General features: G+C 35.0%; 3 protein-coding genes across 8 annotated transcripts; 2 read left to right on the forward strand and 1 right to left on the reverse strand.

The window, feature by feature from the left end:
- The first annotated feature begins 10,909 nt into the window (after positions 1-10,909).
- On the forward strand, positions 10,910-16,319 carry LOC112007312 (shikimate kinase, chloroplastic). The gene is made up of 11 exons (XM_065771998.1): positions 10,910-11,147; positions 11,343-11,647; positions 12,571-12,629; positions 12,841-12,895; positions 12,987-13,059; positions 13,486-13,573; positions 14,444-14,526; positions 15,066-15,195; positions 15,330-15,408; positions 15,738-15,802; positions 15,963-16,319. Exons 2-11 carry the CDS (start codon positions 11,422-11,424, stop codon positions 16,017-16,019), a joined length of 915 nt encoding a protein of 304 aa, XP_065628070.1. The 5' UTR covers positions 10,910-11,147; positions 11,343-11,421; the 3' UTR covers positions 16,020-16,319.
- A 4,224-nt stretch (positions 16,320-20,543) lies between these two features.
- Positions 20,544-27,349, reverse strand: LOC112007324 (F-box/kelch-repeat protein SKIP6). 6 transcript variants are annotated; one of them, XR_010628458.1, is made up of 4 exons: positions 26,163-27,349; positions 25,318-25,446; positions 24,361-24,493; positions 20,544-20,980 (listed from the first exon to the last, which is right to left on the reverse strand). XR_010628458.1 is itself a non-coding variant. In XM_024039662.2 (2 exons), exon 1 carries the CDS (start codon positions 27,260-27,262, stop codon positions 26,171-26,173), a length of 1,092 nt encoding a protein of 363 aa, XP_023895430.2. In that variant the 5' UTR covers positions 27,263-27,349; the 3' UTR covers positions 24,998-25,446; positions 26,163-26,170. The 6 variants fall into 6 exon arrangements, 1 of the variants encoding a protein (XP_023895430.2); XR_002882456.2 differs by lacking the exon at positions 20,544-20,980 and adding an exon at positions 23,676-24,003 and having other exon boundaries at positions 24,361-24,428; XR_002882455.2 differs by lacking the exon at positions 20,544-20,980 and adding an exon at positions 23,676-24,003.
- Positions 21,354-23,427, forward strand: LOC112007305 (pentatricopeptide repeat-containing protein At4g21065). Its single transcript, XM_024039639.2, has one exon. It carries the CDS (start codon positions 21,522-21,524, stop codon positions 23,283-23,285), a length of 1,764 nt encoding a protein of 587 aa, XP_023895407.2. The 5' UTR covers positions 21,354-21,521; the 3' UTR covers positions 23,286-23,427.
- Positions 27,350-27,670: the final 321 nt, after the last annotated feature.

A 27,670-nucleotide genomic window follows, 5' to 3' on the forward strand; every position in this document is an offset into this window, starting at 1 on the left:
GATGGATAATAATAAGTGCCTCTATAATTTGTTTTTAGTCCTAAAACATGGAACCAAGGAAAGGGGGAACTCTCAAGTCATGAACTTGATTCAATAACCATATTCATTATTCTTATAACTTGGAGTAAGCAATTATGTATTCTTATTTGTGTAGATCTTTGAAATAAATATATCCCCCAAGTAAATTCACTCTAATTTTGTCATTCTGCACATCAATATACTTTTTCTTACGCGGGATTCTTCACCAACAAAATTGTACTCTAACTTTGTAGTACAACACTATCTTGTTTAAAACCAAACTCAAAACTAGTCTTCAAAGCCAAACTACTTTTGATACCTCGATTAGTGCCATGTAATTTTCCATGTGGTAGAATTCTTATACTTCCAGCATATTGGGCCACCAGCAAACACAAACACCTAGCCTATCATGGAAATCCAATAATCAAAATCCTTTAGCAGAATGACCCATCCACATAGTCTGTAGCTTTTGTATAAACTCTTTGATCAAAGATCATATACGGTAGTCACAAATGCCTACAAGATATTTAAAAAATCCATTTCACTATATTCCAATGCTTTTTTCCCCTAGATCTATCTTATGCTTACTGTTCACACTGACATGCATGAAAAATATCATGAATGGTGCATACCTTTGAGTATACATATGAGACACCCAATTAAGTTAGCATATATCACTTTAGACATATACTCTGATTCTTCAATTCAGGCATAATTGTGAGGACAATATAAAGTAGACAACAAGTGTGTACCGACAAGTCTTGCATCGATCAGCCAAGCTATTCCAACACCTTAAGATAACCATAATTTACCAGCCCATCTAGCACAATGAACTTCTATCCCAAGGATCTTCTTGACAACTTCAAAATCATGTGTGTCAAATTCACTAATTAAGAAAGAGTTCAACTTAATAATATCTGGCTTACTACTCTTTCCAATGATAAACATATATAGCAAGAAGACAAGAATGATATAAGAACCATCAGCAAGTACTTTATATTGAACGCGTATTCATACTCATAGTGTTGTACTCATGTGTCACCGTGAAAGAATCAAACCATTTGTACCATTACTTGGAAGACTACTTAGAGAAGTGTAACGAGTTCTTAAAAAGACAAACTTTTTTTTTCCTTTCTGGTTCCTTGAAATTCTGGGTTATTGGATATAAATTTGCTTATCCAATTCTCCATGGAGGAATGTTATCTTCATATAAAGTTGCTATAATTCTATGTCATGCATTGTCATGTGGATAAGTTCACAATGTCTTCGCCTTCCCAGGTGACATATAACATTTTACAAACTTGTAGCTGGGTTAGCTTTCAACTTTCTAACTTTTTAGGGTAGGGGGAGAAAGAAAAGTAAAACAATTTTCCTTATAAGGAAAAGTAAACAAATTAACGTAAACTTGAGAAAGGAACCTATAATAAACTTAATGCTAGACAAAGTCTTAATTTCAAATATACAAATGTGATTGTTTTGATTTGACGAATAGAAGTAGATTAAAACTTTATGCATGTGTACACGATTGTTGATGCTATCATTTCTTCAATTCACAATTACACTAAATTTATTTATCATTGAAAATGATAATACTATTTGTGTGTTAACGATTGATGCAGCTAAGAATTTAAATTTAAATGAAAGAATATAATAGATTGCACTTAATATAATACTATACCTAAGTTTATCCTAAAAAAATAACTGCATGCATGGTAAAAAAATTGGGGATGGCAAAAATGCTCTACCCCACCCCGCTATTTCCCCCACAGATTTTCCCCGCCTTGAACAGGTGCAGGTTTTGTTTGCTCCTCATCTTTTCTTACCTGTTTTTTTAGAAATAATCTTGACTTAGCTTGAATGCATATATGAATGTTTTATTTGGTGTATATTTAATTTTTTATATATACATATCCTAGTTATAGTTTATATTTTTGCATACATATTCAATTACATTTGTATCCAAAACACTCGTCTCCCTTCTCTCTTGGTATTCTCAAGATATTTCCTTTTATGTTTCAATTACCATCGCCAAAATACTTACTCAATGCAAATTTTCCTCATCTCAAAGAGAAGACGAGACATCCATGATCCAATTCTGCTCTGTCCCTTTGTTATCCCTAAAATTAGAACCACTTCTTAAATTATCTCATAAATGGTCTTTGCCAAAAAAAAAAAAAAGTTAATACAAAAAATTAAATTAAAATCAATAATGATATTAATCACATAAGTGGTAAGGCTCATTAATTTGAACCGTACAAATTATCAAACGAGGGGGGAAAAGGAAGAGCCTACTTCAACTGTTCTTAAGATGGGCCAAACTATGCCCCAGCCTGGTGGAAATCAATTAAAGCATATGGGCCATGCTAGACCAGGCCTGTTGACCCTAATTCATTTGATTCATAATAATCGAGACATGGCCCAAACCCCAGGTTCTTCTTTTTCTTCTCTCTCTCTCTCTCTCTCTCTGTCTCTCTCTCTCATGAAAATAAAGCCCTTAATCAATAGCATTTACTCGAACCAAAAAATAAAATGTTAATTATCTAGTTGTGACTTATTGCAGCTATGATCAACAAGTGTAAGTAATCAATAGCGTTGTTCTTTGTAATAGAGAGAATAAGAACAAATTATATAACAGATTGAAGATCAACTGGAAACATTCATGGAATAGACCTGATTATAATTAGGTAGATCTATGAATTTCTTTAAATAAACTTAATTAATCACTGCCATTGTTTGACATCATGAACTATAGATGCATATTTGTGATTATTCTTTATAGTTGTATTAACTTGTCTTTTGTGGATTTCATTTTTTTACTTAATTGAAATTTCTATCTTGTTATTTATAGAGTCTTTGCCATATGAGTATATTTAACACGAATACTTGTGAATAAGATTTATTGATCTAAATACACCATTAAGTTCTAAGAGACCGATTGAGGAATCAAGCAAGACGCTTAACGTTCTTCAATTTCATCTTAGTTTCATAACTTAGTTCATGGTGTCACTATAAATTGGTGTACAATTTAAAATGAAAATCCTTTTTTTTTTGTGCTAGATAAATTTTTAATTGCATTAGAAGCAATTAAATTTAGGCTTGGTGATAGATCTTTATTTGAATAAAGTACTAGTAGATTAGTATTGTTATTTGCTTGTATTTAAATTGATCCCTATGTTTTAGGATAGGATTAGTTTCTATGTTTTAGGATTTGTTGATGAGATTATCTCATCCTTGGCTATATATGTGCTTTGAATGCATTAATGAGAATAAAGCAAAAAATTAGCCAAAAATGTCTATTCTCTCTCTCAAGTTCAAGGGGTTAGTCATCTTGAATTGACTAATCTATATTCAATTATCTTGGTTCACAACATTTGGTATCAAAGCATTTCAATCCACATCTCCATCAAACCAACATTTTTTCCAACCTGATCCCAAAATGCCACCTAGCCCACTTGCCTCCCAAAAAAAAAAAAAAACCACACCAATCCCCACAACAGTTCCAAAGAAAAAAAAAAACTTCTGTAAGCATCAATTTTTGCATCAAGCTCAAAGTTCATCATGTCAAGCACATCAAAGTTTCGATCTTGAGGAACAGCAAACAATTTTAGAGCATGTCAATGGAATGTTAGAGATTCTCAAGGACATGTCCAAAAGCATAGCAAAAATGGAAGCAAGGATACAAGATTCATGAGATCACAAGATAGAGGTCTTAGATAAACAATCCAATGTAATTTTGGAAATCAAAGAACAATCAAAAGTTCAAGGATCCTATGAAATTTTGAATAATCAAAAGAGTAATATGTTGGAGGATGCATCTGCCATATGAATTGCATTTGAAGATCAAAATATTAATGAAGTGGAAAAGATAGATCAAAGGGATCTTCTCGTGATTTCGAATCAGCCTAGGCTAATTTCACAAAGTAAATTTGTCATTCCTGGTGAGTTCAAGGATGTGAAAATCAAGGCTTTTTTGTTCACAAAAATGCTTAAAGAATTGGTGCAAATATCTATGGTCCGAATTCTTATCCTTCAACTATTTAAAGTTTGAGGTCAAGTATTCTCTAATCAATATGAGCAAGCATCAATTTTTATATGTCGGAATCTTGAGGGCAAGATTCATTTGAAGGGGAAGGGAATGTTATGACCCGAGATAATGTGCTAGATAAATTTTTAATGCATCAGAAGTATTTAAATTTAGGCATGGTGATAGACCTTTATTTGAATAAGGTAGTAGTAGATTTAGTATTGTTATTTGCTTGTATTTAATTAAGGGAAATTATTGTGTAGTCCTGACCAATAAATACATGACACCGCACAAAAAAAAATACTTACATAGAATTTCATGCCACATCAACTCAATAACCCCTACCCATCTTAACATTTGTTAACTCCGTTTGAGTTATCAACTCAATAACCCCTACCCATCTTAACATTTGTTAACTCCGTTTGAACTCAAACGGAGTTAACAAATGTTAAGATGGGTAGGGGTTATTGAGTTGATGTGGCATGAAAGTCCATGTAAGCTTTTTTTTTTGGTGAGGTGTCATGTATTTATTGGCTGGAATTAAAAAGTCAGCAAGCTGATCTTGTAGTCCCGGACTACACAATAATTTTCCTTAAATTAGTTCATATGTTTTAGGATTTGTTGATGAGATTATCTCATACTTGGCTATTTATATACGCTGAATTCATTAATGAGAATAAAAGCAGAAAATTAGTCAAAAATGTCTATTCTTCCTCTCAAGTTCAAAATGCTAGTTATCTCGAATTGACTAATCTATCTTTCAATTATCTTAGTTCACAACAAATTTAAGATGAAACCACCTTAAAATTTAAATTATAAAGATCTAAATATAAATTGTAGGGTTCAAATTCTTTACGTAAACCCAAAAACAATTAATTTGTAGAGTATGGGTCAAAGAACTAGAATTAGTAAGGGATTAATAACAATGGATCATAATCATTTCAACAGTGCATTCATCAGTTTGTATACATTGATAGTTTTTATCCCTCTCTTGTTTTTCTTCTCTCTCTTTTCTCTCCTCCTTCTTTCGGGGTCCAATTGACAGGTGCTCCCCTCTATTATATAGTCACTCCTACCCTCATCTCCATCGTCCACGTGCTCCCCATCCATGAACTTGCTCAAGTACCTGTCACGTCAGGCAGCTTCTTTTCATCTTTGTGTGAGTGGCGGTAGGTTGGGATGCACTGTTCAGAGGTCTTCTCCACATAAATGCGGCCAGAAAAGCTGTTGCAATGCATTGAATACGGTAGCAGCAGCCTTTCCCTCAGATATTTCCCCATCCTTATCGTTCCTGAATATGCTTTGAGCTTATCTTGATCAGGTGGAGTCCTCGGACAGTCATTCGGGCTTTTCCCCTACTCAATTAGTCTCCGATATCATATCAGAGCAAAACATCTTCCTCGGACAGGAGATGTCCTCCTCGATAAATGCGGCCAGAAAAGCTGTTGCAATGCATTGAATACGGTGGCAGCAGCCTTTCCCTTAGATATTTCCCCATCCTTATCGTTCCTGAATATGCTTTGAGCTTATCTTGATCAGGTGGAGTCCTCGGACAGTCATTCGGGCTTTTCCCCTACTCAATTAGTCTCCGATATCATATCAGAGCAAAACATCTTCCTCGGACAGGAGATGTCCTCCTCGGACTGGAGATATCCTCCTCGGATAGCGATGATCCTTCATCAAGAGGATTCCACTCCCAGTTGGGCCTTGTCTTTTCCGCATCCCTCTTTTCGAATGTGAAACAGTCCTCTCGTGGGCATTCGTCCCATTAACTTGGGCCTGGCCCCCTTTTCCCCACACACTAGCCATCTCCTTCGGTTTGAAGACTTCTGTAGCTCAACGTCGTCAACAATAATTTCTAATATATATATATTTTTTTTCTAATATATCATGAATGTTGACTTGTTAGTAAGGGCCTCTGTTTCCTGGCAGAAGATACCCAATTGACAAGCGTTAAGAACAACCTATTAAAGAGGTTCTACTGGATGAAAATAGACAAATACCACTATTTTGTAAAATTTGTAGCAAAAATGTAAAGTTTTAGAACTAAATGGGAATCTACCACTTTTTATGTACTCGAGCTCACTAAACTCGAGTACTCGAGCTCACTAAACTCGAGTTCTAAAGGGTACTTGAGTTCCTAGTTTCATTTCACTGTGGCACTGTTGGCCTGGAATTTGTGCAATTAAAAAAAATAATGTGGTACTTGAGCTTGATAAACTCGAGTTCCATGTAACACGATACATGAGCATACTAGGTTCGAGTTCTTTGTAAATAAAATGGTGTATTTTTTTTTTTTCCTATGGTACTCGAGCTCACCAAGCTCGAGTTCCATAACCAAGCTCGAGTTCCTTGTAATATGGAACTCGAGCTTCGTAAACTCAAGTTCCTTATAACTTTTTTTTTTTTTGTGGGATAATCGACAAATAAACATAAACTTAAAAATAAGTATTATTTATTTATTTATTTATTTATTTTTTAATGTTTTTATGGAACTCGAGCTTGGTAAACTCGAGTTCCTTATAACTTTTTTTTCTTTTTCTTGGATAATTGACAAATAAACATAAACTTAAAAATAAGTAGTTTTTTTTGTGTTTTTTTTTTTTGTGTGTGTTTTTTTTTTTAAAAAAAATAGAAGCATTGTAAAATATAAGTAGAAAAAAAATTATGTGTTTTTATTTTATATATATATATATTTATAATTTTTATTTTAAAAATTTAATTTATAAGTGAATAAAAATTTTTAAATTAAAATTAGAATTATATTTTTACTAAATTTTTATTTAATTTTATCTTTACTTAAAAATAAATAGAAAGAATTAAATGCAGTGGCATTTTGACAAAAAATAAAGATTCCGAACAAGAGAAATCGCAGTAGTACAGACAATAAAATCTCACACAAGTCCAACACAGTCACACGCGTAAAGAGTCGTAGATTACTAGATTTAGACCCCACAGCGAAATTAAATGCATAAAAGGTTCTGCTACCACTCTGCAAAATGCAAATGCAAACTTAACTCTAAGCGGGATTGGTGAAACGTGCTGTGCTGTATCCGTGTCATCCCTACTTCGCCACGTATTACTCTTTTTGTTTACAAATCCTCGATCTTATCCACTTCAGGCGACACGTCGGCACTCGGATAAGGCGGATCACCGTCATATTTATTTTATTTTATCAATTATTAAAAAAGAAAGAAAGAATAATCCAAGGAGACCCAGCCTGACCATGCTTCACATTCACAACACTCCGTGCCGGGTTGGACAGCACTCAAAGTTGCTGTACATTTTCAATTTCACGTTTTGGAATTTTTTTTTTTTTGAATTTTTCAACACATGAACAGTAAAATTATTGGAGACATTTATCATTGTTCACTGTAGCGCACTGTTTACGCACTGTAGTGTTTATGTATTAAAAAAATATTAAAAATAGGTTCCATAGTACTATTTACACATTTAAAAATTATTTTGCTACAGCGTTTTTAGCAACAATCAATTTTTAGCAACAATAAGCAATAATAAGTTGTATCCAAACAGACCCGAATTCATCGCAACAAAACCTAGTACGCCAATGGTTTTTCTATTTCGTGCCACTTGTCCTCTCCTCTGTCTCTTGCATCGCACACCGTTCGATCTGTATAGACTATAGAGTAGAGTATAAACTCCTCTTTCTTTTTCTTTTTCTTTTTTTTTTCTTTTTCTTTTTTTTTTTAAAACACGAAATTATTGAAAAACAACTAAAAAAAACATAAGGTTCACGACATATCCTGTTAAGGTACATCTTTTTTTTTTTTGAAAGATGACATTATTAAAAACAACTAAAAAAAACATAAGGTTTAGGACATATCCTGTTAAGGTACATCTCATTGAAGTCATCCTCAAAAACATCAAGATCGTCCACATTAATATCTGGATATTGCAGTACATGCACTTCTTACACATAGTGTGCACATTAATATACCCTTAAAAGAATTTGAATTATCTAGATAATTTACCAACTTTTTTTTTTGGTTATGTGCTTATTTGAGATGATTTATTTTCATTGGTTAATTGGATTTAATATATGTATATATTCATGAAAAGATGAATTTATTAGGTATAGGTAATTTAGTCAAGCTTCAACCAAGAAAAAAGTACTGTAATAGTCAAGCAAAGGGAAGTTTCTTTGCAGTAGAAAAAGGTGAAGAACTTCTCGGTCCTGATGTTGAATACCCAAAAAGTCAATGCACTTGTTTGCTTCATGGAACATGGACGCGTCTTGAGTCTTTGACCTTCCATGGTCACGCTAACAATGACCTGTGGCTGTAAATAATCATAAATCATGTTATATAAACCAGGTGGAAATAGGTCTGAAAAGGATTCCTACCACTTGATAGCAAACTTTTTATTTATTTATTTAAATTTGGTAGTTATAATGGGATGAAATATTTGAATTATAAATGTTTCAAGTTGAAATATTAAAAGGTGTCCGTTGAACTATAAAACTTTTAAGTTTTAACAACTATTTTATATTTAACATTTGATCAATTTCCAAATTATTTATTGCAATATCCAGATTAATCATAGAAGTTAAAGTCCACAACAAATGGCTCAAGATTCAACCTGCACATTTTTAGTGATTCTCAGGGTTATAAAGTTTTGCATAAGCTCCCCTAGGTGCAAATCATATTCATGGGTTAAGTAGAGATAAATTGGTACTTGGACTTGGTTCACCTTTGATTTAGCGTCTAAATTTATGTTAATTGCATTTCCCCTACTTGTAATGACGATAATTTAAACTTGTTTCGTGAGTATCCACCACACAGCCCACATATGCCTTGCATAACAAATGAGGTGATGACGGGTGTTTCAACCTTCTCTCCTATACCCATTATGTTTATATTAAAACAATTAAAAAGTATTATATATATGTGTGTGTGTAACGCCGCCCCTGTATATAAAATTAAAATTTTAAGTTTATATATAATTTTTGTTTTGGGGGAATTCAGGGGGTTCATTTGAACCCTTTGGGGTGTGTGTAACGCTGCCCTTGTATATATATATATATATTACTAGTTCTAATCTAATGTATTCAAAATAAACTTTTAATAAATTATATTATAAAAAACTTGAGTGTGACAAGCAGGTATTTGCTATAACAGGGCAAGAAAAAAAAACCCCCTCCTTGAAGCGGGCCTGGGGTGGGTGTGGGAGTGGGGAATAAGAAACCAGCTCCATTGCCATCCTAACTTGTAATATCTCCTTAGACTTAAATATGAGCAATGACTTCCCTTAATTATTGATAATAATCACTTTACCTAATATATCTTAGAATCTCTATCGAATTTAATGGTAATTAAAAAAAAAAAAACTTAGTTTAACAAAAATTTGAAATTTTCATTAAATAAAAAAAATCATATTAATATTGGAGAATGTGCTTATTATCCATAGTTAATGAATCATATTGCATAGCTTTGTAGTTTAAGAAACATTGTAACTACACTATATTGAAGGAGGAAAATTAGAATAAATATGGCAAAAATAATTAGTATCTAAAAATGGAAAAAATTGTGTAAAAAACCCTTCTCTCTAAGGAAATTAACTAAATATAAAACTAATCTAAAGATAAGTCATGCTAAATTCACTTGTTTTGGGGTTAAGATCTTTCAGTGTTCTTGATACACCTTTATTGTAAACATCTTAAAATCATATCTTTCCAATTGAAATTAATACTTAAATTATCACCCCAAGGAAATCTAATGACTCCTTAGCAAAATAAAACCAACATGAAGATAAATAATGCTAAACATACTTATTTTGGAATTAAGATCTTATAGTCTTCTTGAGACAACTCTATTATGAAATTCTTAAATTACATCTATTCAATTTGAAATGAATGATCTAACACTCCTACCAAAATGCACAAGTTTTTTTTGGCTCACAGTTTTTAGTGTTTAATCACATACGAAACAAGACCTTAACAACTTATTTAATGGTTTTATTTTTTTGACTAAAATGCAAAACTCATATTCTAAATTTCACCATAATTCATTTAGTTTTTTTTTTTTTTAACTTTGTTTTGTTCATTTCAGTTCTTTAAGTTGTAAGTTTTAAGTTTATTAAATTCAGGCATTTTTGACAACTTCCATTAATCTTTTTTAATAACAAAATTATTAAAAAAATATTGGGTAAAATATCATTTTCGTCCCTAAACTATCACAAAAGTTCGTTTTTCGTCCCTAAACTTTCAAAAGTTCTATTTTCGTCCCTAAACTTTTCCAAATGTATTGATTTTCATCCCTCTCACATCAGCACACTGTCAAAGCCACGTCAGCACTCCGTCAGACGGAGGGACGAAAATCAATACATTTGGAAAATTTTAGGGACGAAAATAGAACTTTTGAAAGTTTAGGGACGAAAAACGAACTTATGTGATAGTTTAGGGACGAAAAACGAACTTTTGAAAGTTTAGGGACGAAAAACGAACTTTTGTGATAGTTTAAGGACGAAAATGATATTTTACCCAAAAATATTTTTTCAATCATTAATGGATTTTTTTATTTAAAAATTATGATTTTTTATTTAAATTTTGAACAATTAACTGCAATATTTAATAGAAGTTGATTTAGAGGCCTTAATTGAATAAAATTCCAAAATTAGATGACTAAACTGAAATTTTTTTTTGTTTAATTTAGTCAATGAAAAAAAAAATTAGTTTAATCATTAAAATTTTTTTTTTTAGTAATACAATATATATTTTTTAACTGCACCCTCTCCAGTTGCAAAACCTAGTACAGTTTTTTTTTTTTTTTTTTTGAAAAAAAAACCTAGTACCGTTTACTATTACTAATACTACAATTCTACGGTGTACAGCGTTAGCTGTTTAACTCTTCGTACTTCTCATCTCAAGACTCAACAACAACCACAACAACTACACCCACCAACCCAAAATGCCATTCCTCTTCCTATAAAAGACCATTTCAAAACTACTTTCACACACAACCAAAGAGTGCGAAACCCCAAAGCAACACACAAATAAACTCTCTCATCGCAACAACAACTGAGCGTTCCTTTGCCTGCAACTGCAAATATCTCATCATCCGGTGCGTTTTGATTTCTGGTTTTTCAGGTATGTAACCAACCGCATTGCGTTTTTTATTTATTTATTTTTCTTTTTCTTTCTGTTTGGTTGCCGAGAAAGTGAAGGAAAATTATCCTTACTTTACGTTTTGGTACCGCTAATTCGGTCTCTTATTTTCACAGATCGCTAGAAATTAGAACGAGAATTTTAAGATTTAATTCTATCTCTCTTTTTGTTTGGCAGTGAAGTACAGCTCGAATAAAATAACTGAAACTAAAATATAATCGAAGATTGTTTTTTTTAAGTTCTTAAGAGAAAATCAATGGAGGCTAAAATTGCAAATGGTTTGCTGGTTTCTCCGCGGATCGATTCCGAGAAAGTCGCAAGGAGAATCGGAACCGGCCGTTCCGTACAGTTTTCTCGGCGATTCAAAGAGCAAGATAGGCTTCAAGTGCTAGTCTCTGCTCAGCTTCAGCCTAAAATAAGGAATTCGAATCGGCACAAAACGGTGTCGTTGGAGGTTTCCTGTTCTTACAAGAACTTTCCAGGTATTTCACAGACGATTCTATCTTTCACTTAAAAAAATATAGATATATATTCACACACGCATTTAATGTAATGTATGGTTTTTTTTTTTTTTTTTTTTTTTTTTTTTTTTTGTGTTTTGATTTTTGATTTGTAGAGCTAATAGAGTGAGTAATTTTTTTAAATTGGTTGTTGCTTTAATTAATTAATTTATGGTCATAGAATAGCTATTATTCCGGATCAAACTGTTGATCATTTTGTTTTACTGCGATTGAATTGATAATTTAGGCTAAAATCAGATCAGCATGTTGAAGAGTGAGGTTTGTTGTGTAATCTCGCTGAGCTCCTTGTTTAAACAGGTATGAGTGTAGCTTAAAATGCTTAACGTGTGGCACTTTGTGAACAAGTGTAGAAGGCAGCCGTGATGCATTAGGATATGGGGATCGAGTTGTAGTTTTTGTGAAACTTTTACATTATAGATTTTGAACAAAGATTTTATCTTTTAGAGTTATTGCTTTCATAATTCACTATTGGATGGATTACCGTTTGATTTTTCATTACCGGCTGGACTTGTTTGTGGTTTGGGTTTCTGAAGGTCATTGAGAACACTGGGCTAGGAAATGTTTCCTTTTATTTCACATTCTTTGATCTTAACCATATTAGATGACCCATTAAATCTGGATGTCATAGCTTGAAAGTTATAGAACAATTGCAATCCTTAATGACTTGGAGCACATATTTTTCATGATAGTTTAATGCAATGACAGGATATTTTTGAGACCGGTATATTAGTTAGATGATTTTGAGGACATGATTGTGCTGCTTTTGTACCTTAAAAGTATGGAATAGCATTTTGATTCTATCTCTTCTTCGCATGCACTCGTGTAGTGACCTAAGTTCTCTCATTTCTGAGTATTGAAATTTATTTTTAATTTTACTTTTGTAGCTTCGCTTTTGGAATCTGGAGGTTTTCAAGCTCCTTTTGATGAAGCCAGGATTTTGAAGGTATGACATAATATCCCTTTCGTTTTTTAATTTGGGTCCATGAAGCATGGTGACATGATGCGTTTTTCTTTTCTTTATTGAAATTGGCATCTCTTTACGTTAAATGTTTACATAAATTATGGCCTCAAAGTTAAAACGTTTGAGGTTGGTTGTTGCTCATCTAAGGACAGCTTTTGGGTATTTTGCTCACTAGAAGTTAATAAAATTGCAGAATAAGTCTCAAGAGATCGGGCCATATTTAAGTGGACGCTGTATATATCTTGTTGGTCAGTTTCTTTGTTTAAATTTAAGCCCTTTTTATATAGTGAACGATTTAATTATTCTGGTACTTGAACTATACTGAAATTGTGAATGCAGGCATGATGGGCTCTGGAAAAACAACAGTGGGCAAGGTTTTGTCACAAGTACTTGGTTATTCCTTTTTTGATAGGTTTGTACTCTATCTACTTCCTTGTAGGCCTTTTAGGCAAAACATACACCCTTTATTTGAATCTTGGAAAGGTCGAGGGGAAGGAGGGAGAATTTATATTAGGAAGGATGCTATTCTGTAATTTCTCCCCACAATATCTCACTCTTTCCATAGTTAAATGGTGCGGAATCCAATATCAAGTGATTTGATGGACTCTCAGAATCTGTACTTATCAAAAAATATGGATCTTGGTGCACACAATCTGGTCTAATTTTTTGCACATGGATTCTGATTTGAAACTGTGAACATCTGAAATTTCATCACTCCTTGCATTTCTAGCTGTCCCATGCATTTTCCTACTTCACAGGCACAATGTATTTCCTGCTGAACAATTCTGCATATTAATTTTGTTTGTGGAGTCTTTAATATTATTTGTGGATGCTCCAGTGACACATTGGTGGAGCAGGATGTTGAGGGAACTTCTGTAGCTGAAATATTCAAGCTCTATGGAGAGGGCTTCTTCAGAGATAAGGAGGTTGGTTAGCAAGTACTGATCTTAATACACTTGCTGCAGTTTCTTTAAGTTTTGACTTTAGAGACTCGTGCACCATGCATGTTTCTATTTCCCCTTTCGCAAAGAATGTGGGTTTCTTTGTAATTGGAATTATATTGCTGCCGTTTCTCTGTCTTCCCTCAGTTCCCCCATATTTTTGAATGATTTCACATTTAAGGGAACTTATAAATGTGCAAGTAAAACCTCTATATTTTATTCCTTGTATATTCTAGATTACTACGCATTCTTTTCATAGCATTTCTATCCATTCTTCTTAACATAATTTTAATGTGAAGCTAATTTAACATCAGTTTGGGGTTTTTGTCAATTATTATTATTATTTTACTCTAGGACTTTCTTTACCTTTAGCTGACAATGTGCTTCAGAAACTAATGTTCTTTTCACATGGGAAAGGTTAACACTTCACACTGCAAAACATAAGGAAGCTGTATTCTCTGTGTTTGTTGTTTAGATATTTTTGAAAGATACATGTCAACATATGGTAATTGTAGAAGAGAACCATAAAAGAAATTCCAGTCCGCATATACTAGGTTTGTACACACACACACACACACACACACACACAGAAACTAGGTTTAGTAATATGAAATAGCATAAGTGCTTGGACATTAATTGTATCATGAAATGTGATGTGAGGAATTTTGAAAGCAAATAAAAGTTGGTGGTTTGTAAATGTCAAAATTGGTGTTAATATGAGCAGGCATGTTTGACAAAGGATGAAGGACATGTTTGTTAGTCCTCAATAGGTGCTGCTAATTATAAAGTCCCTTTTTCCTTCTTTATTACTTTTATATTAAAATCAAGGTTTATGATTTTACTTTTTCCTTTTAGACTGAGGTACTGCGAAAGCTATCTTTGATGCATCGACTAGTTGTTTCTACTGGTGGAGGTGCAGTTGTTCGTCCCATCAACTGGTAATAGTTAACATGCAAATGAGAACTTTTTTTTTTTTTTTTTTAACACACACACACACACACACACACACAGAAACTAGGTTTAGTAATATGAAATAGCATAAGTGCTTGGACATTAATTGTATCATGAAATGTGATGTGAGGAATTTTGAAAGCAAATAAAAGTTGGTGGTTTGTAAATGTCAAAATTGGTGTTAATATGAGCAGGCATGTTTGACAAAGGATGAAGGACATGTTTGTTAGTCCTCAATAGGTGCTGCTAATTATAAAGTCCCTTTTTCCTTCTTTATTACTTTTATATTAAAATCAAGGTTTATGATTTTACTTTTTCCTTTTAGACTGAGGTACTGCGAAAGCTATCTTTGATGCATCGACTAGTTGTTTCTACTGGTGGAGGTGCAGTTGTTCGTCCCATCAACTGGTAATAGTTAACATGCAAATGAGAACTTTTTTTTTTTTTTTTTTGGTTTTATTTTTTGGTATGGTCAAATGCCTGTGTCACTTGGGTAAATGAGAATGTCTTTTATTTGAATCATCAGGAAATACATGCAGAAAGGGATAAGTGTTTGGTTAGATGTTCCTTTGGAAGATTTGGCTCGTAGAATTGCAGCTGTTGGAACTGGTTCTCGCCCCCTTTTGCATCATGATTCAGGTGATGCATACACAAAGGTAGGCCATTTGTCTTCCATGCTAAAAATTATCAGCAAGATAAGTATATAAATTCTCGTTTGTGGGTTATATTGGGAGTGATCCAAGTTGAATTTGTAATCGCTGATACCTTTTGAAATTTTACTTTCCTGCAGACTCTCACGCGACTGAATACTCTTATGGAGGAGAGGAGTGACGCATATGCCAATGCTAATGCGCGGGTTTCCTTGGAAGGTATGTGGCCTTGTCTTCTTGTCTGGGTTGTTTTTATGTGTGGCCAAGGAAAAGAAGCAAAAGGAAGAAGAGAAATTATTGTTTACTTTTGGAGGATTATTTCTTGTTTCTAGTCATTGCACTTTATTGGGGCTCTAACTCAAAATGGCATATCTTCTCTTGTAATAGTAAGGTAGAGGGTGTCATAGTTTCAACATTCACTGGCTGCACATGTAATACTGACTCCAAAAACAAAAAAAAATCATAGTTCAGACGCTCCTTTATTTTATGTTGGGGTTAGCCAGAATGCTTATTTAAAAAGTGCTCAAGGCAGTTGTTCTCATTTGCAGATATTGCAGCTAAACTAGGACATAGAGATGTGTCAAATCTCACGCCCACTGCCATAGCAATTGAGGTAGCTCTCTCTCTCTCTCTCTTCGTTGTAGTTAGCCACCCCCCCTTTTTTTTTTAAGCCTGTGGAAAATAGCCAGAGAAATATTTGAGTATTTTTGAAACTTGGTTCTGTATATTATGTTCCTATTGCTTATAGCTAGTTTGACTTTATATTTTTCCAGGCGCTTGAACAAATTGAGGGCTTTCTAAAGGAAGAAAATGGCGATTTTGGATTGTAGTTCAACAAGCTTCTATACACGTATTAGCCTATTAGGTACTTTATGATTTTCATTATGTTCGGGCATGCATGCCATGTTTCTAATTTTAGTAATGGAACATGGCGTGTGTTGTGTGTTGCTATCTATCTGGCATTCAAAGATATCTGAAATGAATTATTGTAATTTGTAAGGTTTTCATTGTAATGTTAGAGGTGCCATAGTTGTACATAGTGGCCGATCTCAGATAAGGAATTCAATGTTAACCTTTTATATGGACGGTTTCTTAAATAATCAATGATGCTTTGTGTTTTAAAATGCTAATTTGGTTTTGAAAAAAGTTATTTTCTTTTAACCACGAATTTAATGTGTGCGGTTAAGGATCTGTTTGAATACCGCTTATTCTGCTTAAACTGAAAATTTATTGTTGAAAGTACAGTAGATAAAGGTAAAAGTTAGTTGAAATAGTATAGTGAAGGTTTATGAATAGTATCAAAAAGTGCAGTGAAGCCTATAAATAGTAGTAAAAATAAGCTGAATGATAAATAATTTTATTTTTCATTAGTATTTAAACACACACTAACATTAGCTTATTTAGTTTTTTTGCTAAAAGCGCTCTAATAACTTTGAAAAAGAGAATATATAAAAGTTAAAAGGAAAAAGCTAATGTCAAACAAACACTTAGAGCATCTATAGTTGGAATTCTCATCTCATTTTATTTTACCATTTCAAAAAGCCATTTTATTAATTTTATAATACTTCTAGCATCTCAACTTTTATTTCTCAATTCTACTAATTAAAATAACATTTTTACACAATAAAATAATATATTTCACAATCACCATCATACAATACAACTCATTATTTATTCTCTCTCTTTCTTTCTGTTCAAGAATCACAATCATCACCATCGCTGCACTGCACACACCTAACACCACCACCACCACCGATAACCCACAATCTACTGTCAACACCAAAAAAAAAAAGAAAAACCCAGAGAAAAGACCAGACCCACCTATTGCCCTCTCCGACCATCAACACCACCCTCTCTGACCACCAACACCACCAAAAAAAAAAAAAAAAAAAAAAAAAAAAAAAAAAAAAAAAAAAAAACACAACAACCCACGATCAAAAATCAAACCTACCATTGCCGAAGCTCGAAGGAAGCGGATTCTCCGCTGGGAAGCTTGAAGGAAGTTGATTTTGTTGACCCACGCGGGGAAGGAAAAATGAAAGAGAGAGAGAGAGAGAGTTGCCGGAGAAGAAAAACGCGGAGACCCACCACGTTGATCTCGCCGTTCGCTGATCTAGAGAGTTGCTGGAGAGTTTAGCCTAGAGTGAAGCCAATGAGAATTGCGCCGATCTCGCCGATCTGGAGAGTTGTAGGAGAGCTTAGCCTTGAGTGAAAGAAAGAGAGCAAGAAGAATAAGAGAGCAAGCAGAAGAGAGAGCAGAAAGAAAGAGAGAGAAAAGGAAGAGAGAGAGAAAAATGAGATAATATAATAATAATTTTCAATTATACAATGTTGCTACAATACCATCTTACAAATAAGATGATACTGTAGCAATATTGTAAAATTTTTTACAATTGGGACATTTTGCAAGTTCGGCTAGAGTATATTTGAAAGCAAAAATGGTAAAACATCTCAACATATGCCATATGGCATTTGGGCTGTGGATGCTCTTAAAGGGTGTTTGGATTGTTGAAAACTTAGAGGCTGTTTGGATTATTTATTTTCATCACTTAATTTTTGTCACTCATCACTTAAAATACTCTACTTGTTTGGCACCATCACTCAATATTTTTCACACTGTTTGTGGGCTCTATACCTGTCACTTAGTGCAACTTTTTTTTTTTCCAAGTACCCAAACTCATCGAACCCAATGAAAAAAATAAAAAATAAAAATAAAAGAAAAAGAAAAAGGAAACCCAGAACTGAAGACCGAACCCAGTGAAAGAAGAAGGAAAAAAAAAAAAAAGGAGAAAGAAAGAACTGAAGACCGAACCCAGTGAAAGAAGAAAGAAGAAGGAAAAAAAGAAGAAGGAAGAACTGAAGACCGAACTAGGAGAAGAAAACCAGGAGAAGAAAGGAAAAAAAAAGTAGATTGGTCAAAAGTTGCCGCTGAGTTATGACTAGTGGGTCCCCATGTGTGTTTAATTACAAAAATGTCATTGAGTTATGAGTTATGGAAACTGAAAACAGCCAAAATGTGTTTTCAATTTCTATAATTCATAACTCAAAAATCAGAAAATTGAGTGATGAAACAGTGTTATAGTGGTGCCAAACAGACTTCTCGCTATGAGTCTTACCATTTTTGAGTTATTAGTTATGGAAACAGAGAATTGAGTTATGGAAACAAGCCATCCAAGTAGCCTCTTAGTTATATAACTCATTTTTTCATCACCCAAAACTCAAAAAATGTGGACCTCACTAGAATTCATGTTGTTTGGTTCAATTTTCATAACTTTATTTCTATCACTCAAAATTCAATTTTTGAGTTTTGAGTAATGGAAATTGAGAACAAATTTTGTTTGTTTACAGATTATGAAAATTGAGTTAAGTGGCATTTTCGTAATTATTAACAACAAATGGGACCCACTTTTTTGTATTGTCCACATCAAGTTAGAGTTGCCTTTACTCTCCCCTCCCCAACGGCTCTTTCTTAGATTGGGGGATGAAAAAAATCCCATAGTTGCTGTTTTAGCAACCAACCAACCAACCAAAAATAAGCAACATTTGGGTGTGGGTAGCTATATTTTTTTTAGGGAAAATTACAGTAAACCTACCTGTGGTTAGGCCCGTTTTCATTTTGCCTACTTGTGGTTCAAAATTTAATACTTTACCCACTTGGAGTCCGCTCTGTTAGAATTCTGTTACCCACCTCTGTTAAAATTGGGGGTAAATATGTATTTTTGCTTTTCTTTTATGTCTCTTTCCTCCCAAAACAAAATATTCATTTTTTTTTTAATAATAATTTCGTAATTAAAAAAGTGAAATTATTATTTAAAAAAAAAAAAAGTAGCTAAGGGAAATGACGCCCTTCCCCTGCTGCCCCTAAAAACAAAAAAAATATCAAAATTAGACCCTAGGCCACCGAAGTACTTAGGAGCTGCTAAGTATACCTAGTCTGCCAGAGTAGAGGCCACAAAATCCATCTTCTCACTCTCAATCTATCTCCCCTGTCCTGAAATCTCTCTCTCTCTTAATCTCGGATAGAACCTCAAACTGAATCTCACGATCCCTCACCCTTGCCGATCCCTAATTCTCTCTTTCCCCCTCTTTCTTTTTCCCCCAAATTTCTCAGTTAGGATCATCGGTATCGTGAATAATTTTGATATTTTTGTTTTCAGCAGGGGAACAATGTCATTCCCTTTAGCTACTTTTTTTTTTCAATAATAGTTTTTTTTTAATTATGAAAAAAAAAAAACCAAAAATGGCGTCGTTTTGGTTAGTAAATATAAAGAGCTAATAGAAGCCTAATAGAATACTTAGTTGACAAAAATTGAAACTTAGGACTAAAATGACAAAATTGAAACTTAGAGGACCGAAATGACAAAAGTTGAAACTTAGAGGGTCAGTTTTGGATTTTAGCATAATTTTTTTTATCAAATGAAAGACAAGAAAAAAGAAAAGAAATGTCATGTTTACAACTTTTTTACAAAAAATCTTAAATAGCAAGTTGGTAAAGGTCGTTATTGATGGCCAATTTTTTTTTTTTTTTTTTTTCTAGTAGTAGGTTCAAATTAGAATTAGTAACAATTTAACACCTAGGATTTGTTGTGAAAAATATTGTGAATGTAACACTTCTCAAAAAATAAAAAGTTCACTACATTTTTCACAATAGTTGAGTTGGCAAACTTTTATTAGTTCTCACCTAGGTACACCACTAACATCATTCTTTTACTTACCACTATTAATCTACCACATCAATAGACGTGAAAATTTTCTCAAATTTTTTGTGTCTATAAACTTTCAAAAAAAAAAAAAAGTGATTCATGTTAATTAGTAATAATTTTGCATATAAAACAAGATAATAGAGTTTAAGTAATATTTAATTTTTTAAGTCATATTTAAATATATATAAGGCCTAAATGTTAGTTTTTGCTTTAAGCCCTCAAATGCATCAAATCGCTCCCGTATTTATATTTCTTTTAGCACCTAAATATTCCCTTAGGTATGTGTATTTTTTGTCTCATACACAGTTATTACATAGAGGGTGGTCGCAAGATGGGATTGGAGGTTTTGACCTGAGACCTTATGAAACCTTAAGAACTACTTAGACAATCCTTTGATGTTGAAGCTTAATTGAGTTTTGAAAGCTAAAAAGCCAATGGGAAATTGCCCTTCAATTGACTAAAAACTTCCAACTGTTTTTTAGTAAACCTTTATTGTATTGCAAAAAGGTCTATACATAATACATTAGTTCAAATCTAAACACGTTTCATTGTTCCAAAATCAGTAGTGTTACAATTTGATTGTTTATGAAAGATGACAGCAAACTGCAAGGCAAGTGGTCCTGTAGTTGCACTTTTTAGCGAAAAAAGAGATGGTAATAAGACCATTGCGTGCCATATTATACAAGGATTACATCCTTCAAAGTACCCACACATTTCATAGAAAATAAGTTATTGTATCCCAGCTAAACTTCTCGTTTGCTTAACAGATATTTTACAAAGCTTCGGACGGGGTAATAATCGATGCGAGAGTTAATGGGGTTGTACCAGTGCAATAATTATCTCGTGCTTAGACCTCATTGTATAACCCCACACTTGCATATATCTGATGCATAGGTATGAGAAGATGCTTTCTGGTACCAACAGCTATTTGGAAGACACCTTCAGAGCTGGACAATTTGCAAAAACATGGCCCCAGGTGAATGAAGTGCTAATTGAATCACGTTGCTTTGGAGATCAGAGTGCAAAGTGCAGAGTCAGGCTTGCCTGTTGCCCATGGACCTACCTCATGTGCACAAAGCAGCCATTTACTGCAAGATACCAACTTTTGTGAATAAATCAATTACTAAGGACATCAAACAGGTGCCCCAGCAATTACAGATCAACTTCGACATGGTTTAAAATTTTAAGTTTTCAAAGAATTGTGAGAGCTTGCTATGCATGAGATAAACCTTTACATGTCAACCAGTGCCATGATTGCAAGACCACCTTGAATCTAATCTAAGAGCAAACAAAGAATGATTTCAGTTGACCCAATCAGATTCTGCCACATGAAAGAATTGGGATGTAATGATGTTGAAGTTTTGAAAGACCAACTGAAATAAACATTAAATGATGTTACCATAAATTTTGAAAGACCAACTCAAATATACAGTTAATCACGTGACTTGTTTAATAATTTAATGAGTTGCATGATTATAATAGTAGAAGGAAAACTTTGTATTTCTAGTCTTCTAGAAAAGGGACCCTTCAGCTTAAGGTGGAAATGAACCACATGCACCACAATAGCTAATCGTATCTAATGTAATCCGCAATGTGAACTACTGAAACTAAAAGTCACCTTAGAGAAGAATGACATGCACTAGGATGAAGCCCATAATGGACCAAGGCACGCTTGTCGCTGCAATCAAGCGATGCGCCACGGTTCGAGACCTTGAGACCATCCAAGCCTACATGATCCGAACCAATTTTACACAAGATAGCTTCCTGCTTAGCAAGTTGATTGAGTCTTATGCCATCACTTTACCTATTAGACAGATTGCACACGCCCATAAACTATTTTCATGGACCCACCAGCCCAACCTCTTCATGTGGAACACCATCATCAGAGGCTACTCCATAAATGACTCGTCATCGCTCAAGGCCATCGCTCTTTACAAAGACATGCACCTCAGTGGCATTTCATCAAACAGTTTCACTTTCGGGTTTGTTCTCAAGGCGTGTTGTAATTTACCAAGACTTGAAGAGGGAAAGATGGTCCATTCACAGGTTTTGAAAATGGGTTTAGACTACGAAACCCATGTGGTTAACGGTCTGATCAAATTGTATACCACGTGCGGGCGCGTTGACGAAGCACGCGACCTGTTCGACGAAATGTCTGAACGAGACTTGGTTTCGTGGAGCACCATGGTTTCTGGGTACGTGCAAAATGGGTGTTCTAATGAGGCCTTTGTTTTGTTTAAACAGATGCAAGCTCAGAATGTGATAGCTGATGAATTTACTTTAGCTAGTGTTGCTGGGGCTTGTGGAGATATGGGTGCTCTTGATTTGGGCAAATGGGTGCATTCTTATATTGATAAAGAAGGTATTGATATTGATATTGTTTTGGGAACTTCACTGGTGGACATGTACTCAAAATGTGGGAGTTTGGATAATGCAATTAGGGTCTTTGAAGGCATGTCTAAGAGGGATGTCATGGCATGGTCTACCATGATTGGAGGGTGTGCCATACACGGGTTTGGTGAGAAAGCTTTAAAAGTGTTTCATGCCATGAAAAGTGCCAATGTAAGACCCAATTCTGTTACTTTCACTTGTGTGTTGTGTGCATGTAGCCACTCTGGCTTGGTCAAGGAAGGTTGTCAACATTTCAATAGCATGTCTTTGGATTATGGAATCACTCCCGAAATTGAGCATTATGGATGCATGGTTGATCTATTTTGTCGTGCAGGACTTGTGCTTCGAGCACATAAGTTTATTCAAAAGATGCCCATTAAGCCTAATGCAGTTCTCTGGCGAACATTGCTTGGTGCATGCAAGACTCATGGATATAAAGAACTCAGTGAGAGTATAACTAGAGAGGTACTTGAGCTAGAGCCTCGTAGTGCTGAGAATTATGTGCTTGTGTCCAATGTTTATGCTTCTCAAGGTAGATGGTCAAGTGTGAGCAAGGTTAGGAGCCAAATGAAACACAAGAAAGCTAAGAAACAACATGGTTGGAGCTCTATAGAGATGGGTTTCGCTGTGCACCAGTTTGTGATGGGAGACGAATTACATCCTGAAATCAGACAGATATATCAAATGCTGGATCAAATGGCTAAAAAGTTGAAGCAAGAGGGACATGTAGCTACAACAATTGATGTCTTGCATGATATAGACGACGAAGAAAAAGAGCATGCATTAGGTTTTCATAGTGAGAGGCTGGCTATTGCTTATGGATTACTTCGCTTATCAAAGGACTCGCCAATTAGGATAGTGAAAAATCTTAGAGTGTGTACTGACTGTCATTCAGTCATGAAGTTGATTTCTAGTGTCTACAAGCGAGACATAATTGTTAGAGATCGAATTCGTTTCCACCACTTTAGAGAGGGGAAGTGTTCCTGCAATGATTACTGGTAATTAGATAGAATGCTTGTTCAACTTCTAATATTTCTACTCTGAGACTTGACATACCAACACAAATATTATTTGCTGTTGTAAACCTCTTGTTGAGCTGTACATCAAAAAAAGCAATTTCAAAATTTCACTGTCCTGAGACTTAACATAATGTGGCTTTCTTCTCTTTTTCTTTCTTACATTTCCTTCTTACCTTCTTCTCTCAGTCCTTAAAAAATTCCTTACAACATACGCTTCTAGTTGGGTATTTCTACAGTTAGGGATGCTATTTTTCATATTTGATTTGAATGAAAATGCTCGTTACTGAAATAATATTCATATTAAAGACTACTCTTAAGATATTTGGGAACTGCTTATTCAAATTAAATAAGAAGACATTTAAACAAAACAAAAGGACACAAAAAATAATCCAGCAAATCAACCTGAACATCAACGTTTAACATCGCAAATGAATTATGTTCAAGTTCCAGTGACATAGAAGGGGGTTGTACCCAATTCTCAGAGCTTTTGCTTTTGTGGGGTCTAGAAGAACTGACTCATAGGCAGCACTACTTTCCAATTTATGGAGAGGCTGATTTCTGTACTTGAACCCATGACACGTCGCTTTTGGTGGAAGGCGCATTTGCCATCACACTGAGGGATAATCCTCATAGTGGAAACTGGAAACATAGTGCAACTTGCAAGATGCTTGATTATTTGAGAGAAAATGGGTAGTTGGATACTGCAGATTTGATCATAGAAAAAAGGAAATATTTCTAATGAATCTGTAACATATACAGTAACTTGACTGCTTTAAAACCGAATAATTAAAAAAAAAGGAAAAAAAAAGGAAGTTAAAATGCAGAATGCACTATATAGTTAGGTGTGTCCAAGAACCATGTTAGCCAATAGTTCAGTTCTTCCCCCTTTGTTTTGAATTGGTGCTATTGGATCATGTTGTAACCACCAATTTGCAGAAGTGAAAGTTAAGTCAGACATAATTTGAAATGTCTAGTCATTAATGGATAAGCTCAGTCCAACACAAGTAAGATAGAATCCATCCAGAGCATCTAGAAGTTCATTCAAGTAGGAATAATACCAGTTAGAATGCAGCACAAACTCGCACTCAACGTCAGGAATCTTTTGCTGCAGATCCTGTAAATTCATCTACAGTTGACAAAATGTTGATCACAAAATTTCTGCTCCAAACCCATTCATCACAAGAAGATTTCCTTATAAAGAGCAGATTAGACAATAAGTAAGCACCTAGTGAAATAAGACCGTAGATCATCAATCTAAATATAAATGATTCTACAAATTGAATAAGCTACCCTGAGAATGACCTATTTACTAATTCTGAAACGTTGATTTAAATATTTAATCTAGTACAATTAAAATTAGTTACTTAAGAGTGCTGGCTTAGTTGGTAGAGTCTCTTGGCTTTGTAGAAGAGACCTCAGATCTAATCTCACCTTCACAACAATACCACCACCCCCATCCAATATCATGCAGACAATTCATAGTTTTAAGTATTCCTAACACTGAGTAACGAGAAGATAAAACTCTCAGATTAAAAGGTACAATTGCAACCCAGTCATTCTGACAACATCACTTGCCCAGCTTGGTTCAAGGATTCTGTTTTGTTGGGCTTGTCACAGATAAGTTGGTATAAGATTTCTGATTAGAGATCGATTTAAGTGAAAGCATGAAAACACATAAAAACAAGATTCAGAAAGTTAATCTCAAGGTTGTAACATTTCATTATAAACACTGAAACTTGGTACAGGTATGGTATACTTCCATACAGATGACAACTTACATAAATTGAACCTATATAGACCAAAGCATAAACTTGCCGTTACAGTTGAAAAGGCTAATTGATTATATGCAGAACAAACAAGCACATGAGGACTCTTTGAGTAACTCTTGCTATTTCAAATCATGAAATAAACAAAGCACAAACTTGACATGAACCACATGAAGAACACTCATACAAAGAGTACTCTTTGAGAAACTCTTGTTATTTCCAACCATGAAATGATTTTGAGCAATTCACCTGACACTAATTGAAAGGAGCTTTTTCTAAGATTTCCCTCAGATTGCTGAAACCAATAGAGCACGCTAGAATCATGAGCTCCTTGCCTAGTCCCATGCAGAGGGATTCAGTTCCCACATCCAGGTTGAGCTGAGAAAAGGAAAAACAATATAATTTGCATTACATTCCACTTTAATAAACTAATGCCTTTGGCTAATTAAAGAAAGCAACCATAAAATACATTCAATAGCAATAAATTTAGAAATCCAGGACTCAGTTTCTTAATGCAATACAACCTAATAAGGTGGGCAGCCGTTAATGGTACAGTTAAAATTTTCCTACTCTGAACTTGATAAATATTCATGCTCTTGCAAATGACAAGCAATTGATAGAATTCTAAGATTATACACAATCGCAGTCATTGCAAAAGCATTGGTAGAAATCAAGCGCAATTGAGTGCACAGCTCAAAAGCATATATTATACACAAAACCATTCATAAATAAATAGCTCAAATGCATTATATTATCCTAAAACTCTAAAATCCATAACTGACAGTATCCATTTTATGATTCCACAATCCAAAGTATACACCATAAATAGACCATCAACATTCTACAAGAAGGTTTGCGTAAAAAATTACAAACTTTTCACCTAGTATAAAACCAAGCTTTTAAGTTGACATATATAAACATGTGTGAAGCAATACTACCTCAAAATTCCTCAACCTATACACACCTCAATGTCATTCTACACACCCTACCGACATAAACATTAATCAATCACAATCTTATACTATTAAACAAAACACCATATTATATTATTAACGTGACACCAATCAAAATTCATTTGGGTCCTCAGTGGATACCTTAAACATCACACCTCAACGGCCACGCAATGCACGATCGAGGACCCACGGGGGACGGTTCTCACCTTCTCAACCCACCCAATTTGCCCCCACAACTCTCCACTCTCCCTCATCTCCACACCAATCTCTGCACACCAAATTTCCATCTCTTTCTTCCCCTTCTCCTCCCAAAGCACAACCAACTTACCTCCCAAATTCGCCATCGTGGCACCGCAAAGAAACCTCGGAAGCCTGCCCTCCAACCCCTTCACCTCCCTCCACGCGCCCTCCCGCGCGTGAAACCCGCGAATATTCCCCAAATAATCATAACAATACAAAACCCCACCCACCACACACGCTCTCCCCCTCCACCCGAAATCCAATTCCCCATCCACGCGCCCCCACGCGCTTTCTCTCGCGTCGTACACGATCCCCCCTCTGTCCGCCATCGCGTAGACCTTCCCATCCATCACCGCACTCGCGTGCATCCACTTGTCCCGGATCAGAACCGGGCTCTCTACCCGTTCCCATTTCTGGACCTTCGGGTCAAACCGCTCGGCCCAATGGGCCGACTTGGCCCACGAATCAGTAACACACCCACCCATGACGTAGATGTTTTCTTCCACAACACCCGCAGCGGAAAACTCGCGGGCGACCCGCATGTTCGGGCCGGGTCGCCAGGTGTTGAAGCGACAATCTAGAATCCAAACATGGGATGTCGGAACATCGTTGGTGGAGCCACCAATTACATAGATAAAGGGGCCCAGTGAGGCGATTGAGGAGCCAACAGTGGAAGTAGAGGGGATAGGTGGGATTGGGAAGAGGGAGTGAGAGGAATTGGAGCTGAGGGAGAACCAGAGGAGAGAAGAGGAGATGGAGGAGCGGAGAGAAAGGTAGAGGAGCGGTTGAGAGGAGTGGAGGAGAGATCGAGTGGTGAAGAAGAGAGGAGAGGAGAGGAGGGAGTGGATGGGTTTTGAGACTATGGACAGTGTTGGGTGGTGGCACCGGGGTAGTCGAGCTAGGATGTTCAAGCCCACGTCGTCTGGGAGAGATGGAATTAACGGTTGTTGTGGTTGTGGTTGTGGTTGGGACTCGGTGGCGCTCGCGGTGGCGGTGGACATGGGTTGTCTGTGTGGATGGGAAAAAGGTTGTTGGGGTGGGTGGTCGTATCTGTGATTCTGTATCTGTTTTGGTATGAGGGACTTTTTGGGCTATTAAGAAAAGAAAAGAAAATTGTTTGTTGTGCTAATCTGGGCCCGATATTTAATTACTAATTTGTGGATTTAGTCCGAAAATTGAGGCCCAATATTGTCTTCAGCTTGCCATCTTGCTTCTGACTTTTAGGAAACGTTTTTGTGGAATGGGCTTTTCGCACATTAAATTCAAATCATCACAACTCTCAAAGCGTTACTATAACCGAAAACGTTACCCTCTCTCACACATCTCTATGAAAAAATGTGCTCGCCGTGTTCAGCTTAAAACTCTATGGTCTAATTAAATGCTCTCTCTGAACAAAATTAACTTACCCT

This window comes from Quercus suber, unplaced genomic scaffold, assembly GCF_002906115.3.
Source record: "Quercus suber isolate HL8 unplaced genomic scaffold, Cork oak 2.0 scaffold_52, whole genome shotgun sequence".
Lineage (NCBI taxonomy): Eukaryota > Viridiplantae > Streptophyta > Magnoliopsida > Fagales > Fagaceae > Quercus > Quercus suber.